Source organism: Lotus japonicus, chromosome 4 (assembly GCF_012489685.1).
Source record: "Lotus japonicus ecotype B-129 chromosome 4, LjGifu_v1.2".
NCBI classification, from domain to species: Eukaryota; Viridiplantae; Streptophyta; class Magnoliopsida; order Fabales; family Fabaceae; genus Lotus; species Lotus japonicus.
In genome coordinates this window covers 3,211,017-3,232,454 of record NC_080044.1, presented here as the reverse complement: position 1 = coordinate 3,232,454, position 21,438 = coordinate 3,211,017, and the positions used below count along the sequence as shown (strand labels likewise).

The following is a 21,438-nucleotide window of genomic DNA, read 5'->3' as shown; positions in this document are numbered from 1 at the left end:
GTTCGGGAAGTCTTTTATCCTGTTCTGTTCCATCTGAAAAACATACCAAACACAGAACATAACACAAATGTCTCGTTCCGTTCCGTTCAGACGTGTCTACCAAACGCTATCTAAATGCGATTGACTATATTAAGAGCATTACAATTTCCTTGCTTGGTTTCTTCTCCTAAATAGTAAATACAGAGGTATAAGTTTACCACAATCATTACTTCATAATTCATGCCTTTTAATAATATATTTGTCATCAAAATATGTTGAGATAATAATTTAAATCAGCCTCATATCTACCTATAACCTCGTCAAGATCAGCTACTACTACAACCACACTAACAACTGCAAACAATTAATAATGGAAAAAACATGCTCATAACATTTCCTGTTACTTTCTGACAACTGTAATATATAATTTAGACGCCATATGAATAGACAAAGAAAGCAAACATCCAATTCTTGTTCTCATGGCTGAAAACTACTAATAAATACCTGGTCACTATCTACTTGGCATTCTACCATAACAGGAACATGGTTTCTCCTTAAATTGGACTACTAAACTCAAAATATCCATGCCCTACCTAAACCCTCTAAATACTATTTTTCCCTTCTCCTAGCATCATTTCTATTTTGCTTGTCATCTATCCAAAAAATCCTGCACCAAAAAGAGCTGTACAAGCCTCACACTGTTAGTTGTTTTTTCTTCTTCTGAAAATTCAGTTGTTTATACTATTCCATTCCCATATTACGTTATAATGGCGTTCTGTATCAGCTTGCTTCAGGATGTCATCTTCAAGTTTCCAATCCCTTTTAAACACAGCAATCTGCGAGGCAAAGCCTGGTTCAACATCAGCAGAACCACCAACCCCACTGAACTCCACACTGTAATTGTGCCGCGCAGCTAAGTCAGATGCCCATTGTTCGAACTGCTCTCTGGTCCACTCAAATTTGTGGTCATGGTTGCGAAACTTGCATGATTGTAAGAGGGTTTTCTCATCCGAGTCCTCTTCGTCTTGGGTCGAGGGATTCGACTTCTGGAGCACGACATTGTATTCAAAGTTTGGCGTAGAAACAATGAGAATCCTTGGACAAAAACAACTTAATGCCACATCTCCAAATAGACAAGCTTGATCTTCATCCATATGTTCAATCACCTACATCATACCAGCAATTTATGTCAGTTGATTCAGTTCCATCACAGAAGCACATCCGTATGTCTACACAATGTTTCATAAGCAAATTATTATGTCACCGCAGGAACATGACAGTGGTTGCATAATACACAAACTATCTCAATTGCTAGTACCAAGCGTATTTCCAGTGAAAGGTGCAAAAAGTAGCATGAATTTACATATATTCTAGCTTGCTTCTGCACAAGCTGCATTATACAATTCTTATTTCTTAAAACTAAGGGTGCTTGAACTAGGATGCGTAGAGGTGTGCTCGTAAGCATGTGTATATTATCAAGATCCGAATTACTCAAGTCACTGCATAGAGAAATATGAAATCAGATATAATAATAACTATCACCAGCTCTACTACCAACTATTTTCATCACATTTAGCTATTACGCATGATTCTCTTCCATATTTGCAACTTGAACGAACGAGGCCAACTGGAAATTTAGAATTCACATAATTTATCCTAATTGAAAATTACCAAGGTTCACAGTCCAACTCTTTTACTTCCTATGTGACCTGAATATAATTTAATTTCAGTTTGGACTCAATTGGTATAGGTCAAACTAAGAAATCATCTGACGGTGGAATTTAAAATATTAAACCCAAGCTACAGATAGAGAACTTTTTATCAGATAAAAAGCTTTCTAAATTCAACACTAAACTAAAAATACATCATAGATGATTTACTAGGAAAAAGAAGAAAGCAGAAATAGATCATACATTATCAAAATGAAGTCAATATTAGAAGAAAATATGATGGATTAAGCATTACCTCTAAACAAGTGCCAATATCAAATCCATGCAACCTTGAATCAAAACTTGTAATTGAACCTTCATAAAAAGTTATTGACTGTATGTTTGTCTGTTGCACACCAGCATTTGTGACTAATTTAGAATTAAGTACCTGCAGAATTCATGCACACAAATCCAAGCAGATTACTAACAGAAATTTCACATACATATAGAAGAATAAAATTATGATGCAGTTTCCTTCACACAAGAACTACAAGAGTACAAGACCAAGATCTCAAAGATCAGGGCTGTGTGCATTAACTAAGCATCCAACATAATCTTTTTTTTTTGGTAAGCCAGCATCCAACATAATCTTGAATCAATTGACATAAACAATACTCCCATACTACAGAATACAGACATTTAAGTCAAAGACATCATACTTAATTTATAATATTTCCATCAACCAAGGCTCATCTGTGGTATTCCAAAAAAAATGATAAAATAGTAATGACCAATTACCAGTTACTTTGTGATTTCAAGTTATGTGCATTACAGATTGCTAATTTCATTTGATGAACAGATGAGACTCACATATTCTATAACTGACATAATAACAGCATGCATGGAGTTGGGACAAGTAACAATAACACTAATCACTTGGGGATATTTAAGGATCAATGATGTGCAGACAAGGCTCCCCACTATTTTCCCTTTGGAACAACAGTATCCACTTTTTCCAGTACATCTAAGCATTAACACTAGCCATTCTAATCAAATAAAACAAAATGAAAACTATATATGAAAGTGAAAGTGACCTTCGCAGCACGGGCAAGACCCTTCTGTGAAATATCAACACCAACAATTTTCTCCAGAGAAATTGTATAATTTAACAATGCTTCCAACAAGCTTCCAGATCCACATCCAAAATCAACCTGTGATGATAAAGAATATCAAATCAACTACTCTCATTAACAAACGAAAACGGAAGATGAGAAGACTTTGTATACCAAAGAAGTAGCACGTGATTCTACAATCTGTTGTACTGCAAATTCCACCCGTTGCTTTGAGAGCGGAGGGCTGAAAAGAGCCTGCTCCATTCTTTCCTCTGGAGGTTCTGCAACTTTGGTCAAACTTATTTCATACTCCACACAGAAGGTTTCTGGAAAATAAGAATATGAAGTCAATGTTAAAGTCAGCAATTCAGCTGTGTGTGTTGTTTTGGAGGGGGCAGGAGAAAGTAACTCACTAGAAGATAATAAGGACAGCATTTTTACTGAATCACCAACTGAAGCAAAAATCAAATCAGAAGTGACTAAGTTCGTAGTGAAATAAGCACACTGGCCAACAGACATCTGCATCACAACCTCCTCAACAGAGGGAATTACAGCACCAACCCCCATCTCAAACTCAAACTCATTACAACCTTCAATAACTTCTTTCATATTCTCACCCTCCACAACCAAAGAAACTGAATAACTTATACAAGGTAAGGATCCATTGGATGGATAGACACCAGAGTCCAGACCTTCAATCTTTAATGAGCAACCTCCATTACCCGTCATGTCATATGATGAATTAATACAGATTGGTTCAAGTAACTCATTGCATTGAATTGCATTAAGTTGACAGTCACGAATTGATTGACCAGCCAAAATGTCCCTCAAAAGGTTTTGGGAACAAATCTGGATATTGAAGTTGCCTGCAGTCTCGTAAAGCCCCTCAATAGAAACAGTCATACTCTTAAAATACTTGTTCAGCCATGATAGTATTTTCAATGAAGCATTCTGAATTGCATCATTCTGCTTCTTAAAACAATCTTCTGGAGAACACAAAAGTATTATATCCTCAAGCCTAGAAAGTAATTTTATTTCACATTTAAACACCTCTTTATCAGATTGCTTTGGACTTGCAGTTCCGGAGGCCCCATTGACATGTTCAGTGGCTTTTGTGCCTGCATCTGCAACCTTTAAAGGAGGGTTTACGACAGAAAAGAGAGGCTCAGACAGACGGTGCTGGCGGCAAAACATAAGAAGTATATCCCTGGGAAAGGAACCCCTCCAGTTTGCTCTTGTGGTGAATCTTGAAGGCAACTCAGCTGCAAGTATCGCCTCTCTGGATAATTTATAAATTCCCTCTGGGGTCTTCCCTAGAAGCATCCTGTAAAGGGAATCTAACAAAAATTAAATGATGTAAAGTTATACAATTTTGTTCGGAGACAGAAACAGACAAATCCTTTTCAGTTTTCACAAAAAGGGATAAATGCTATTCATTAAAAAAATATGTAACAGAAGTACTATGCATAATGCATCAGACAAAACTAACCTGTTTGAAGGTCATTACAATATATAAGAAATAAAAGTTTGAAGGGTAAAACCAATTCTATAAGATAAACATTCAATCAGCAGCAACACACCACACACAGAGATAACAAACAGAAAAATGGTTATTATCTTTGTCATACAGGATAGCCACACCTTAACCAAGAAAAAGAAACAAGAACAAATATATATTAAGCACCGAGAGGAATCTAGGAATAGAACTTTTATTTTATTGAAGAGCTCTCTGTATTAGCACTGGTGCTTATATCAGTGGGATACCAATCCAGAAACATATCTGTACAACCACAGAAGAAAATAGAACTGTGCATCTAACCCATTCCCGGTTCAACTTGTCGGACTGACCAGTCCAATCCAGTTTCCGAAACAATGAGCATTGCTAGTAAGCCTGTTGCAAAACCAAGCTCCAGGCCCAGGTTTGGCAACGTCTATGCTAGGAAGCCCAAGCCACAGCTGGAGGCCAACATTCTAGAAGCTTAGGATCCCAAAATAACCACCACCTGGTGAGGTGGCAGATTCTCAATGATAAGGAGGGGACCAGTACTATTAGCTAAGGATATTGTCAACAGACTGTGAAATAGAGCATTTAATGCTCTTAATTAGCAGTTATATTTTTGTTTGTATATAATTATGTTGTTTCCTGTTTGTACTTAGTTTATTTTAGGTAGTTTCTTATTTTCATTCATTCTCCCTAATTCTCTCTTTAGTCAAGGATTTCCTTCTTTGACTTTGATCAATCACATTATGTAATTCCCTCTATAAGAAGAGGAATCCCTGTACAGTTTTTCATATCAATAATATTACCAAATATTTCAACTTGGCATCAGAGCAAAGATCTCTGCGCATCTGATTTGCATCCATGGCTGACAGTTCCTCAGCCAGCGATGATCAGAATACGGAGGAGATTGTGGTTCCCAAAGTCTCGCAGCCTCCAAGGCAGGAGCAGCGAGTCCTGTTCGGCGAATCTCATTCTGTGCCTCCAAGGCAGGAGCAGCGAGTCCTGTTCGGTGAATCTCATTCTGTCCAAATCACCACTTTTCGACTCAATGGGTCGAACTATTTCCGGTGGTCCCAATCTGTCCAGTTGTATATTCGTGGCAGAGGAAAACTTGGGTATCTCACTGGTGAGAAACCCATGCCAGATATTGCTGATCCACAATATGCTGTTTGGGACGCTGAAAACTCCATGGTGATGACATGGCTGGTAAACTCCATGGAGGAGGACATTAGCAGCAATTACATGTGTTATTCCACAGCCAAAGAGCTATGGGATAGTGTCACGGAAATGTATTCAGATCTTGAGAACAAATCTCAGATCTATGAACTCACCTTGAAAGTCAGAGAAATTCGGCAGGGAGGTAATAACGTGACAAAATACTTCCACTCTTTGAAGCGAGTTTGGCATGATCTAGATCTCTTCAACACTTACAAGTGGAACTCTGCAGAGGATGCCAAACACCATCGACAAACCGTGGAAGAAGGTAGAATATTTCAGTTTCTTGCTGGTCTGAATGAAGAGCTAGATGAAGTTCGTGGCAGAATCATTGGGAGAGCAACCTTACCTTCATTGGGTGAGGTCTTTGCTGAAGTTAGAAGAGAGGAAACTCGCAGAAGTGTGATGATGGGAAAGACCAAAACGGATGCACCTCCTTCTGAGACCAATGCTCTTGCTGTAGAAACTGTTGCCCTTAAGACTTCTACTAACCAGAAGAACTTCTCAAACCGCTGGTGTGATCACTGCAACAGACCCGGTCATACTCGGGAAAGTTGCTGGAAAATTATTGGGAGGCCAGCACATCTAAAGGGTGGCAAGTCAGGTCCTAAAAATCAAAAATCTTTCCCTACAGCTCATGAGGCAGAAAAGACTTCCTTGAAAAAGGAACAAGTTGAGGAACTCATAAGGTTGTTAAATTCTAATTTTTTATCTGGTACTCCTAGTGGTTCTGTGGCACAAACAGGTAATTTTTCTACCCCTAGCTCCCTTAATTGCACCTCAAATATTCATGCACCATGGATCATTGATTCAGGTGCTTCAGATCATATGACTAGCCTTTCTCCTTTATTTAAAACCTATTCTCCTTGTTCTGGAAATGGAAAAATTAGAATTGCAGATGGTTCTTTTTCCGCAATTGCAGGGAAGGGGAAGATTACCTTATCCAATAACATTGACTTAGGAAAAGTTTTACATGTGCCCAAACTATCTTGCAACCTTCTTTCTATTAGCAAAATCTGCAAAGATTCCAATTGCAGTGTGACATTCTTTGACACTCATTGTGTTTTTCAGGACCGGATTTCGGGGAAGATGATTGGCAGTGCTAAGATGAAGGATGGACTTTACTACTTTGAGGATACTTTCAGAAATAAAGCAGCTCAGGGTCTTTGTGGTATGAGTTGCACCTCTGTTAGGGACCAAATAATGCTCTGGCATAACAGACTAGGGCACCCGAATTTTCAATATCTTAGGCATTTGTTTCCAGATTTATTCAAAAATGTTAATTGTTCTTCTCTTGAATGTGAAAGTTGTGTTCTTGCAAAAAATCAAAGAGCTCCTTATTATTCTCAACCTTATCATGCATCTAGACCTTTTTACTTAATCCATAGTGATGTTTGGGGGCCTTCAAAAATTACAACTCAATTTGGAAAAAGGTGGTTTGTAACCTTCATAGATGATCACACCCGGTTGTGTTGGGTCTACCTTATGCATGAAAAATCTGAAGTTCCTAATATATTTAAAAGTTTTTCACAAATGGTAGAAACTCAATTTGATACAAAGATCTCCATTTTGAGGAGTGATAATGGAACTGAGTACTTCAATCAAAATCTCAATGAGTTTCTGAAAAATAAAGGCATTCAGCATCAATCGACATGTCCAAATACTCCTCAACAAAATGGCACCGCTGAAAGAAAAAATAAACATCTCCTTGAAGTAGCTCGTGCCATTATGTTTGAGAGTAATGTTCCAAAGTATTTGTGGGGAGATGCTGTCCTAACAGCAGCCTATCTTATAAATAGAATGCCCACTCGTGTGTTGAATTATCGCACACCTTTGGAAAATTTCAAAACCATTTTTCCAGCATGTCGATTACATACTGATATGCCTTTAAAGGTGTTTGGTTGTACAGTTTTTATGCATAAACCTTCCACATCTCGGTCCAAACTAGACCCAAGGGCAGAAAAATGCATTTTTGTTGGTTATTCTCCAAACCAAAAAGGATATAGAGTCTTTAATCCTATCACAAAGAAGCTTTGTGTTAGCATGGATGTTACCTTTCTTGAACATCAACCTTTTTTTCAAAAAAATTCCCTTCAGGGGGAGAATAATAATGTGAGTGAAGACAATTTTTTGCATGAACCGCTGCCCATTCCTATTGTAGACACAGGGAATACAAATTTTATTGATGAATGCAACAAGGAAGAACATGTGGAAACAAGTTCTGAAATTTCTAAAGAAAATCTTATGCCAGACTTAGGTGGAGCCCAAACAGAGAAAGAAATACCACAGTCAAAAAAGGAGTTCCATGTTTATACTCGGAAGTATCCTAAAAGGACCAAAGACCAATCCATCATCTCTGCACCAAGCCAACCAGAAATCCCGGAAGAAGGCCAAGTAAGAATACCACAAGAAATTCGAGGTAACACTGACATTTTCACTTCTACTATTGAATTACCCATAGCTATTAGAAAAGGAACCAGAACCTGCACCCAAAAATCAGAAAAATCTAGCACAAACCATCCCATTTCCCAATATGTTTCCTACCAAAATCTTTCACCGAATCACAAAGCTTTTACCTCTAAAATAACAGATCTGTTTGTGCCTAGAAACATTGAGGAAGCACTAGATGATCCCAATTGGAATTTAGCAGTCTTAGAAGAGTTGAGTGCACTGAAAAAGAATGAAACTTGGGAAATAACAGACCTACCACGTGACAAAAAACAGGTGGGTTGTAAGTGGGTATTTACCATTAAGTGCAAGGCCGATGGAAGTGTAGAGAGGTACAAGGCGAGATTGGTGGCAAAAGGGTTCACTCAAACTTATGGAGTAGACTATCAAGAGACGTTTGCTCCAGTTGCTAAACTTAACTCTGTTCGGATTCTTATATCCCTTGCTGCAAGTTACAACTGGCCTTTACATCAATTGGATGTAAAGAATGCTTTCCTGAATGGGGAGTTAGAGGAAGAAGTGTTTATGAGTCTTCCCCCCGGATTTGAAGAAGAACTTGGAAGAAATAAGGTGTGTAGACTAAAGAAGTCATTATATGGGCTGAAGCAATCTCCAAGAGCATGGTTTGAGAGGTTTGGAACAGTGGTAAAAGGGCTTGGATATATCCAAAGCCAAGCTGATCACACATTGTTCTATAAACATTCAGCAGATAATAAGGTTGCTATCTTGATTGTATATGTTGATGATATTATTCTGACAGGTGATGATAGCTTGGAACTCAAAAATCTGAGGGAGAAACTTGCTAAAGTTTTTGAAATCAAGGAACTTGGCCCATTGAAATACTTCCTTGGAATTGAGTTTGCAAGATCAAAGGAAGGTATCTTTATGAACCAGCGAAAGTATATTCTGGATCTTTTAAAAGAAACAGGATTACTTGGATGCAAAGCTGTAGAAACACCCATGGAGCCCAACTTAAAGCTGCAACCAGCTGAAACAGAAAATATGGTGGACAAAGGAAGGTATCAGCGACTAGTGGGAAGGCTAATATACTTATCTCACACCCGTCCAGACATTGCCTTTGCTGTAAGCATGGTAAGCCAGTTTATGCATGCACCAGGTCATGAACACTTGGAGGCAGTTTTTAGAATCTTAAGATACTTGAAGGGATCACCTGGGAAGGGGCTTCTTTATAAAAACCGTGGGCACCTTCAGGTAGAAGCCTACACTGATGCAGACTGGGCAGGGAGTGTGACAGACCGAAGATCAACATCAGGCTATTGCACCTTTGTTGGAGGAAACTTGGTTAGTTGGAGAAGTAAAAAACAAACCGTTGTAGCAAGGAGTAGTGCAGAAGCTGAATTTAGAGCAGTTGCTCATGGAATTTGTGAGGCATTATGGGTGGAAAAGCTTCTACAGGAATTAAAGGTTTTCAATTCTCCTCCAATAAAGCTTTATTGTGACAACAAGTCTGCAATATCTATTGCACACAACCCGGTCCTACATGATAGGACCAAGCATGTCGAAGTTGATAAACACTTCATCAGAGAGAAGATAGAAAGTGGGCAGATTTGTATTACATATGTTCCCACTGCAGAGCAATCGGCAGACATCCTAACCAAAGGATTACCCAAGAAATCCTTTGACAACATAACTAGCAAGCTGTCTATGGAGGATATCTTTAGGCCAGCTTGAGGGGGAGTGTCAACAGACTGTGAAATAGAGCATTTAATGCTCTTAATTAGCAGTTATATTTTTGTTTGTATATAATTATGTTGTTTCCTGTTTGTACTTAGTTTATTTTAGGTAGTTTCTTATTTTCATTCATTCTCCCTAATTCTCTCTTTAGTCAAGGATTTCCTTCTTTGACTTTGATCAATCACATTATGTAATTCCCTCTATAAGAAGAGGAATCCCTGTACAGTTTTTCATATCAATAATATTACCAAATATTTCAACTGATATATATGTTAGTATAGAGAGAGAGAGGTAGGCAGAAATTGGCTAGGACTTGGGAGAGATAGAGCCCTCTCGAATTTGCTCTTTGTTCATTTTCTTCTTCATTTGCTTTCCTTTGTATTACTGCAAACACTGCTTCTGGGTTCATACCAGAGGATTCAGTGCTAATCTAGTATAATCAGTCTCTATTTTCCTACTCTGTTTTCTGGTACCTTACATTGGTATCAGAGCTCCCGATCCAAAAAGGGAGCTGTATGGTGCTGACCCGCGGTGCGATGGAATCAAGAGTGGATGATCTGGAGCGTTCCCTTACTGAGATGAAAGAGGTGGCTCACGAACAGTTTGAAGAACTCCGGCGACTCTTCCTGAGTCGCGACCGACGGCGAACCAGGGGGCGTTCCAATACCCCGCGACATCGGAGGAGCTCACGCGAGCACAACTCAGTCTCAACAGCGAGAACTTATGACGGGTCACGAACCGGGTCGCGTACCGGGTCGCGAACAGCGTCGCGCAGCAGAGAACACCACGAGCACTATCACCACCGGAGCCATTTGCGCGCCGTCACAGGAAGACGAGTGGACATCCCGATGTTCAATGGAAACGACGCTTACGGGGTGGGTCACCAAGGTTGAGCGGTTTTTCCGACTCAGCCGGGTCGAGGAAGCGGAGAAGATCGAGATGGTGATGATCGCCATGGAGGATCGTGCTCTTGGGTGGTTTCAGTGGTGGGAAGAGCAGACACCAGAGCGAGCTTGGGAACCTTTCAAACAAGCTCTGTTTCGCCGTTTCCAACCTGCACTTCTCCAGAACCCGTTTGGTCCTCTGTTGAGTGTGAAACAGAAAGGAAGCGTTATGGAGTACAGGGAGAATTTTGAGTTACTAGCAGCACCCATGAGGAACGCTGACAGAGAGGTGCTGAAAGGAGTATTCTTAAACAGGTTGCAAGAAGAAATCAAAGCTGAAATGAAGCTGTACCCTGCTGATGATCTAGCAGAATTAATGGATCGAGCGTTGTTGCTTGAAGAGAAAAACACAGCTATGAGAGGAGGCAAACCCAAGGAGGAAGACAAAAGGGGATGGAAGGAAAAAGGGGGTGTTGGGGGAAGGTATTATTCCAGTACAGGGGACAGCAAGGGAAGAATTGCAAACTCTTTATGTGAATTTCCAGAGCAAAGGGGGTACAGGAAATCAAGACAATGAAGGGAAAAGTCTCCAGAACAAAGGAGGCACTGGTAATCAGGACACAGAAGGAAAACAACCAGAAAAGAGGTGGAATGGAGGGCAGAGGTTGACCCAAACTGAACTCCAAGAGAGAAGCAAGAAGGGATTATGCTTTAAGTGTGGAGACAAATGGGGGAGAGAACACATTTGTTCCATGAAAAACTACCAACTCATTCTGATGGAAGTAGAGGATGATGAGGAGGAAGAGGAGATTTTTGAGGAAGCTGAGGATGGGGAATTTGTGCTGGAAGGGAAGGTTCTCCAGTTGTCATTGAACAGCAAGGAAGGGTTAACTTCCAACCGATCCTTCAAAGTGAAAGGGAAGATAGGAAATAGGGAAGTTTTGATTTTAATAGATTGTGGAGCAACCAGCAATTTCATCTCCCAAGACCTGGTAGTTGAACTAGAAATTCCAGTCATTGCAACCTCTGAATATGTTGTAGAAGTGGGGAATGGGGCAAAGGAGAGAAACTCTGGTGTATGCAAGAACTTGAAACTAGAAGTCCAAGGAATTCCCATTATGCAGCACTTCTTTATACTAGGATTGGGAGGTACAGAAGTGGTTCTGGGAATGGACTGGCTTGCTAGTCTGGGAAATATTGAAGCAAATTTCCAAGAACTCATCATACAATGGGTTTCTCAAGGGCAGAAGATGGTTCTGCAAGGGGAGCCCTCAGTGTGCAAGGTGGCTGCTAATTGGAAGTCAATTAAGATCACTGAACAGCAGGAAGCAGAGGGGTACTACTTATCTTATGAGTATCAGAAGGAAGAAGAAAAGACAGAAGCTGAAGTGCCAGAGGGAATGAGGAAAATCCTGGAAGAATATCCAGAAGTGTTCCAAGAGCCTAAGGGACTACCACCAAGAAGGACCACTTACCATGCTATTCAATTACAAGATGGAGCTTCCATTCCCAACATCAGACCTTACAGGTACCCTTTCTATCAAAAGAATGAAATTGAGAAGTTGGTGAAAGAAATGTTGAATTCTGGAATATTTAGGCATAGTACTAGTCCTTTCAGTAGCCCAGCAATTCTTGTCAAAAAGAAAGATGGGGGATGGAGATTTTGTGTAGATTATAGAGCCCTTAACAAGGCCACTATTCCTGACAAATTCCCTATACCAATTATTGATGAACTCTTGGATGAAATTGGGGCTGTTGTGGTTTTCTCAAAGCTGGATTTAAAATCAGGGTACCACCAGATTAGGATGAAAGAAGAAGACATCCCTAAAACAGCTTTTAGAACCCATGAAGGGCATTATGAATACTTGGTCCTCCCTTTTGGATTGACAAATGCACCATCTACATTTCAAGCACTCATGAACCAAGTGTTGAGACCTTACTTGAGGAAGTTTGTACTTTTTTTTTTGATGATATCCTCATTTATAGTAAGAATGAAGAGCTGCACAAGGATCACTTAAGGATTGTCTTACAAGTGTTGAAGGAAAACAATTTGGTTGCAAACCAGAAGAAATGTTCTTTTGGTCAACCTGAGATAATTTATCTAGGACATGTCATTTCACAAGCAGGAGTTGCGGCTGATCCTAGCAAGATTAAAGATATGCTAGATTGGCCTATTCCTAAGGAGGTGAAAGGATTAAGAGGGTTCTTAGGACTCACAGGGTACTACAGAAGATTTGTGAAAAATTACAGCAAACTAGCACAACCTCTAAATCAATTGCTCAAGAAGAATAACTTCCAGTGGACTGAAGAAGCCACCCAAGCTTTTGTGAAGTTGAAGGAAGTGATGACTACTGTTCCAGTTCTTGTTCCACCCAATTTTGACAAACCTTTCATTCTGGAAACAGATGCTTCTGGGAAGGGACTTGGAGCTGTCCTTATGCAGGAAGGAAGACCAGTTGCCTATATGAGCAAAACTTTATCTGACAGGGCTCAAGCCAAATCTGTTTATGAAAGAGAATTGATGGCAGTGGTTCTTGCTGTGCAAAAATGGAGACATTATCTCCTAGGGAGCAAGTTTGTCATACACACTGATCAGAGAAGCTTGAGATTTCTAGCAGATCAGAGAATAATGGGAGAAGAACAAAAAAAGTGGATGAGCAAGTTGATGGGCTATGATTTTGAAATTAAGTACAAGCCTGGGATTGAAAACAAAGCAGCTGATGCTTTATCCAGGAAGTTGCAATTCTCTGCCATATCCTCAGTCCAGTGTGCTGAATGGGCAGATTTGGAAGCTGAGATATTAGAGGATGAAAGATATAGAAAGGTTCTGCAGGAGTTAGCCACTAAAGGGAATTCTGCTGCTGGTTATCAACTGAAGAGGGGAAGATTGCTATACAAAGACAGAATAGTTCTCCCTAAGGGCTCTACCAAAATTCTCACTGTTCTGAAGGAATTTCATGATACAGCCTTAGGAGGCCTTGCTGGAATTTTCAGAACCTACAAGAGAATATCAGCTTTATTCTACTGGGAAGGCATGAAGCTAGACATTCAAAGTTATGTACAAAAGTGTGAGGTGTGTCAGAGGAACAAATATGAGGCATTAAATCCAGCAGGATTTCTTCAACCACTCCCTATACCCTCTCAAGGTTGGACTGATATATCCATGGATTTCATTGGAGGCCTCCCTAAAGCCATGGGAAAAGATACCATACTAGTGGTAGTAGACAGGTTTACTAAGTATGCACACTTCATTGCATTATCTCACCCCTACAATGCCAAGGAGATTGATGAAGTATTTATCAAAGAAGTGGTAAGGCTACATGGTTTTCCCACCTCCATTGTGTCTGATAGAGACAGAGTATTTCTCAGCACATTCTGGTCAGAGATGTTCAAACTAGCTGGCACAAAATTGAAATTCAGCTCTGCATACCACCCTCAGACTGATGGACAAACTGAGGTGGTTAATAGATGTGTTGAGACATATCTAAGGTGTGTAACAGGGTCCAAACCAAAGCAATGGCCCAAATGGCTGAGTTGGGCAGAATTCTGGTACAATACAAATTACCATTCAGCCATCAAAACCACCCCTTTCAAGGCTCTTTATGGGAGAGAACCACCTGTGATTTTTAAGGGGAATGATTCTTTAACATCAGTAGATGAAGTGGAGAAATCGGCTGCTGAGAGGAATCTAATTCTAGAGGAGCTCAAGAGTAATCTAGAGAAGGCACAGAATAGAATGAGGCAGCAGGCCAATAAGCACAGAAGGGATGTTCAATATGAAGTGGGGGATCTGGTTTATCTGAAGATTCAACCTTATAAGCTCAAGAGTTTGGCCAAGAGAAGCAATCAGAAGTTGAGTCCTAGGTATTATGGACCTTATCCAATTATAGCAAAGATCAACCCAGCTGCCTATAAACTGCAGTTGCCAGAAGGAAGCCAAGTGCATCCTGTCTTCCATATTTCCCTGCTCAAGAAGGCTGTGAATGCAGGAGTTCAAAGCCAACCGTTACCAGCAGCTCTTACTGAAGAATGGGAACTCAAGGTCGAACCAGAAGCTATTATGGACACCAGGGAAAACAGGGATGGGGACTTAGAAGTGCTAATCAGGTGGAAGGACCTACCAACATTTGAAGACTCATGGGAGGACTTCAGTAAGTTGCTGGACCAGTTCCCTAATCATCAGCTTGAGGACAAGCTGAGTCTTCAAGGGGGGAGAGATGTTGCAAACCCAAGCTCCAGGCCCAGGTTTGGCAACGTCTATGCTAGGAAGCCCAAGCCACAGCTGGAGGCCAACATTCTAGAAGCTTAGGATCCCAAAATAACCACCACCTGGTGAGGTGGCAGATTCTCAATGATAAGGAGGGGACCAGTACTATTAGCTAAGGATATATATGTTAGTATAGAGAGAGAGAGAGGTAGGCAGAAATTGGCTAGGACTTGGGAGAGATAGAGCACTCTCGAATTTGCTCTTTGTTCATTTTCTTCTTCATTTTCTTTCCTTTGTATTACTGCAAACACTGCTTCTGGGTTCATACCAGAGGATTCAGTGCTAATCTAGTATAATCAGTCTCTATTTTCCTACTCTGTTTTCTGGTACCTAACAAAGCCTAGCCAATAAGGTAATGCAAGGTTGACTATTATACAATAAACAATACAATAGACCATTTGAATTTAAAGAGACCTGTAATATGACCGAACCGTTACATCCTCAAAGAAAAGATCTCTAGATTTCCGTGTATACCCAATGGATGATAATACTGCATCACCAACGATATCTTGCCCCGACAAGTATGTTGCCCTTACATTTAGAGATCCCTCAGAGTGAAGGGTTTCTTTTCCATTTGCAAATTTAGAAGACGGGTCCAGTGGATGTGATTTTGGAGCAGCAAAGAACAGTCTTGTCTCAGAAGAAACTTTACTCAAATTCCTGTTGGAGCCTCAAAGATCAAGAATACGCTAGAAAGCAATTATTTTTTAGAAAAAAAAACTTCACTGTAAGATTCATCATACCTTGAAATCATAACATTGGTGCCATTGTCTAAACCAAGTTTATCTGCAATGACATCAAGATAGTACTCTCTTAAGGATATATGAAGTGTCACTGTTTCAACAGATTTTTCCATTGAACTAGGAATGCATACGGCAGCAACCTGGATGCATTCTCGTGAACCATCTTCTTTCATTAATGACTCAATGACATCCTGGGGATATGGACTCAGCTTTCTGACCCAGAGATGCTGTTCAGAAGTAGCAAGAAACCCATGTAACTTTGCAGTGGCCCTCATTATGTACGAAATAACCAAAAGTGGATTTGACTCCACCTCAGGATCAATACATTTACACAAGCTAAAAATCTTCGGATCATAGGCAGCAATGGAAGAAACAGGAACTGCTCCGCAAAGATCTCCTTTCCTCCACAAAGTTGCTCGAAGGTGACCACTGAGTGGATGTGGATGATCAGGTTCAGGTATAAGAAACTGTACAAGTGTCGAATGACAGAGAAAAATAGTATCAGGCTGAATTACAATTTACTAACAATCACACATAGTATTGGAAAACTATAGTAAAAAATATTCCATTTCCTTTTGACTAATTTGTCAGCATGATGGCCAACCAAGATAATTGTAAATATCTTACCAAAAGTAAATTACAAAACAACAACCAAAACGTTTTCCCACTAAGTGGAGTTGGCTACATGGATCAAATGACACTTTAATGTACTGTTATGAATCAACTCCAATGAAGTAATTTAGAAGAAACAGGAAAAAGAAAACAAAATTTAATGTTTTCCACATCTAGAAAATACAAATGTCAAAAAAAATTAGAGATCATACCAATTCAAAGAATGTACTAAATAATTTGAAATGACGTGGCATAAGAATGGTAACTTTTATATAATCCTCCATTATTTAACAGTAAAAAATTTAAAATTTATACAGGATAGAGGGACCATACAAGATGAATACATACAGTATCACATATTTTTTCAAGCAATGTATCTGAGCCATTCACTACAAAAGCACATCAGTATTCAATAACTTAAAGTGGACTACAGACTAAATAGTGAACAGCAACAATGTCAGTGAGGTAGCTGTTCCCAGACTTCATCACCAAATGTATTGATTACTAGTTAACCAAAGAACTAAAAGCTACATAGAGATTACTCTAGCAATTGGAATCTCTGAATACATACAAATATTTTAAATAAAAAAGAATCAATGCATAAGGATGGCCAAGCAAAATAAAGTAAGTCACTTGAAGATTCTTTGGATTATCCAACTAAACACAGCAAGATAATTTATAATGTAAAAGAAATTACAGTGTTCTCAATATACTTATTTTTCAAACTGACAATAGGCATCACATAATGGACATCGTCAAAATGGATTACCTACCTTTTCTGAAAATAAGTAGGTGAGTCGAGAAACCAAACTTTCCTGAGCTTCCTGAGGAGAAGGATCACCAGTCTCGGAACAGATGCCAAGCTGCAGGAAAGTAATTAAAAGATGTAGTGTTATAAACAATTAAAAAATCATAATCCTAACATAGGTAAGAATTGAAATAGCAGTTATAATAATAATAATTCCTATCTAGCAGTAACCATTTATTATAAAATAATATCCAACAAGGAAGCATACATATTAAATAAACTGCGTTTGTAAATTCAGTTCTAGGAAAATATTCATTTGCATATCAGTTCTTAGAAACTATATCTAGCTTGAATCAAGTCAGCACGTTAAAAATGCCTCTAATGCAATGACTTGTCCCTTAAAAAACCCAAGCAAAATGTCAAGGGCTTTAACAGCCAGTTAAAAAAATTGTATTTCGTATATCATCATGTTCATCAAAATTTAACAATTTTTAGAAAACAGCCATGTTTTAGTTAAGCCAACTTAACAACGACACGAAGAATAATTTGTTGGGCTCAATCCTGACAATAGGAGAAAAAGAAAACTATTAACTGTCTACGGCAACATAATAAGATAATGCTATAGTCAAAAGAGAATCATACTAAGAAAGTGGAATGATACAATACACAAGCATGATAGTATCACTGAGAAGGTTCCACTAATGATACTACAAGACCCAATAACAGTAAAACCACATATGACAATATGAGGCAATGTCAGAGTGTTTGGCATTGACACCTCCAGATGCAATAAAAAAAAAACTCAACCTTCCCACTTAGGCCATCATCTTCAAAGCAGGACAAAAATTTGAAATAATCGTCAAAAACAGAATAGGCAATATATCGGTTCTATTCTACCTCTTCTTGCTAGCTTATTAAAAGTGAGTTGTGTATCATGATAAAAATATAGACAGATCATATTGAATGGAGAATAACTCAGAAGTACAATGACATAATAAGAAACAATAACTCGCATAGTGATAAGAGCTGAGCGATACCTTCTCTATAGCCATCTCTGCTGCACATTGCTCAGCATCCTTCTTTTTCTTAAAGGTCCCCGACATAACAGAAAGTTCAGGAAGTTGCAATGTGCAACGATAAAGGCAGGGACCCATCTGTGGAATGTTCAGTCCTGGACATTCAGCTTGACAAACCTCCTTCACTTCCTCTACCACATAGCAAGCCTTTTTGCCAAACTTTTGATGTATCACAGCCTTAGGAGTAACGGTTAGTTTTCTCTTCGCAACAGCAGGCTGCTCTTTCTTTTCCATGAGAAAAACTCAGACTTCAGATATCCTTAAACATCAAATATCAATAACATATCAGCCAAAAACTCATCTATCTCTTACACATTGAAATTTGATATCATTATAACAACAATAAACTATTTGTCACTTATAACTAGCACGAAATGTAAACAGCACATACATTAGCCTTCCCATTTTCTTGAAGGGATTACAAAAAATGAGCCAAATGCATTATCAAACCCTAATTTATAAAAAATTATAAATTCAGCAATTATTATGAATCCACACTAATTTTCCCAGAAATCTCCAAAATATACCTTCAATAATAAATAAATAAACCTAGAAAACAAATTTCATACACAAAAAGCAAGCATTTTTAAGTTGCATAATGCATCAAACAACATGTCACTCACATATTCTAATAAAATCTATGAAAAATGAAGGAAAAAAATGATAAATTTCAGTGTGAAGCAAACTATCATCATAAGCAACAAACAATGCTTGCACTGGTATCAATTTGGGAACCAAATAAATTGAAATGGGTATCATAAAAAAGCAAACTTTTTTGCACCCACTTTACTGAAACGGCGAATTTGTTAAAGAAACGGACGAGACGGTGGCGAACCTCACTCAGAATGATCGTAACTGGAAAAACAAAAATGTAAAAATGAAGGGTATCGAAAAAGTTGAAAGGGGAAGAAGAATAAAGCGAAGGAAGAATGAAAATTGAGAAGCAAGTTGAAGATTGAAAAGCGCTTCAAAGCAATTACATTCAAAAATTGAAAAAACAATGAAAGAGGGAGTGATGATGGTATGGTACCTTCGTTGAGCTTGAAGGTGTGGAGAAATGGGGTTTTCAGAGAAGAGAAGAGTGCAATGAGAATGTGAATGTGAATTGGAGTGAGTGAGAGAGTGTGGAAGGAAGAGGGAACGGTTTTTGAGTGTGTGTATTTGTTGTTTGGTAACAAAACTGAAACTGATTTACCATATTAGAAATTAGAAGGCCTATACTCAACCACAAAAGCTAGCTCAAGAGTTGAGGTTTGCACTACCTTTATAAAACTTATCTTGGCTCTATCTCTAGCCAATGTGGGACTTCTAACACACCCCCTCACGTCCAGGATTGAACAGACTGGAACGTGGGATCAACAACGGGTGGCCCAAATATGGGTGGTCTCCACAACAAATGGATCTATGATAGGCTCTGATACCATAACAAAACTGAAACTGATTTCCATTGAATCAAGAAATGAAGAAGAAGAATACAGAAGGATAATGCTTCAGTAGTTTTCAGAATAGAAGATACTAGGTTATATAACAAGATAACCTTCTAACAGAAAACACAACTAACTAACTTCTAATTAAAGACAAGGACTCTAACTAATACTAATTACAAACTAGTCCTTGATCTATTACATATCTATTATTTGGAGTCACTCTCATTGTCAGGTGATGAAGCTTAACTTGCAAGAGAAGTTGTGTTTGACTGACAATTATTCCTTTTTAGTATAAGAGTATCATTTTCTATGTAGCATATATTCCACGCGTATTTCTCTGATCAGAAAATATTGATTCACTCTCCAAATTTACATTGGTGGAAGAGGGAGAAATATTTGATATGATAGAGATGGGTAAGAAAATTGATGAAAAAGATCAACAAGAGTTGGTAGGGAGTTGGTAGATAATTGAGCTTTTTAAACATTTAGTTGAATGTTTGATTTTTGAGAGTTGTGTATTAATGATGATTTATTAAGATATATTTATTCATTTAACGTGATCTCCAAGTCTTAAGATGATTAGTTTATGAGTGTTGGCCGCAGGGAAGAAAATGGTGGGACTTGAATTAAGAAATGGATTTGGTTTTGGTTGCTGGGTATGGGTGGGGTTATTGGGTTGTTGAGCTTGCTAGATGTGGGGATGGGTTTTCGGGTGGTGCGGGCTCGGTGGCGGGGTTTGAAAGTGGGAGTTTCAAGTGAATGGGGTTCATGGTGGCTCGATGACTGGGTTTGTTAAAGGTGAAGATGAAAGATTGTTTTCTTGAGTTTTTGTTGTTTATTCTGGGTTTGTTGATCTTGTTTGGGTTTGAATAATTTAATTATTTGGAGATGGTGATAGTTCATTCCAGTTGTTAGTTGTTTGGGAGGGAGAGTGAGTCTCTCAAAATGCTCACTTGTGTATCTGCTTCTCTGATTCCTATTTGGAGAAATCTCAATTCATTTCTCGAATCTATCAGCTTCACTTTCATTTAATTGCTTAGTTGTTAATTATTTCAGTTATCGGTCAATTTTAGACGGAATCAAGCAAAAAAGTTCAATCCGACCAAAATCGACCACCACACGTCATGGATTGTGATCTTCTGAAGAGCCTCCGTTTCAACGGGTTACAGGTTGAGTGGATTTTGGGTACTTTAGGTAAGTTCATGCGGGTTGGTCGCACTATCTCACTCCACAGTGTGCGATTGTTGGCGATTCACAATAATACTTTAAAAAAAATTATGAAAATGTTAGACGTAAACACTAAGAATGAGAAAGAAAGGGATGAGAAATATAATAAATGTAGAATATAATGTGATATTATAAAAATAGAGATAAAAAAATATGGTGTATTAAAACCTTTTTTTGTGTATATGTTATTTTAGTGTTTATGAATCATGTGGTGTATATGCTAGAAAGATAGATGTGGTGTATACTAAAAAATACTAGAGATAAAAAAAGGGAAAAAAACAATTACTCTCCCAAAGTTTGACTCATGTGCGATTTAGTCCCCAATATTTAAAAAGGTGTATTTAATTTCTTAAAGGTTTTAAATTGTGCAAAGTAATCCTTATGTTAATCTTTTTATTAATTCTTACTTACTATCCATGTTAAATTCTTAAACTACACGTGTTAATTACCCATGGCCCTCTCTCATTCTTTTATTTTTATTTTATCTCATATATCATTATTTTCTATCATAATATTATATATATGATATTAAAAAAATCAATTACTCTATTCTTCAAAAATATTTTAAAAAAATAGAAAATGTTATTATTCAATAATATTAATTTTAATATCTCTTAGTTTTTATACATTAAAAACTAATATTATTGAATAATAACAATTTTTTTATATTATGGAATAATAGAGTAATTGAATTTTTAATATAATGTATTATGTATATAATATATGATAGAAATAATGATAAGAGATAAGATAAAATAAAAGAATGAGAAAGGGCCATTATTATTGGTAGTTTAGGAATTGGACGTGTATAACAAGTAATTTATGTTAAAAATTAACAAAATATTAACATAAGGA

General features: G+C 38.2%; 1 protein-coding gene across 1 annotated transcript; it reads right to left on the bottom strand.

The window, feature by feature from the left end:
- Positions 1–343: 343 nt before the first annotated feature.
- LOC130710279 (small RNA 2'-O-methyltransferase) lies at positions 344–19,390 on the bottom strand. Its single transcript, XM_057559481.1, has 10 exons — positions 18,960–19,390; positions 17,891–18,188; positions 16,879–16,968; positions 15,494–15,960; positions 15,165–15,410; positions 3,154–4,064; positions 2,915–3,066; positions 2,723–2,839; positions 1,945–2,076; positions 344–1,145 (listed from the first exon to the last, which is right to left on the bottom strand). The coding sequence occupies exons 2-10, from the start codon at positions 18,161–18,163 to the stop codon at positions 708–710; spliced, it is 2,826 nt and encodes a 941-aa protein (XP_057415464.1). The 5' UTR covers positions 18,164–18,188; positions 18,960–19,390; the 3' UTR covers positions 344–707.
- Positions 19,391–21,438: the final 2,048 nt, after the last annotated feature.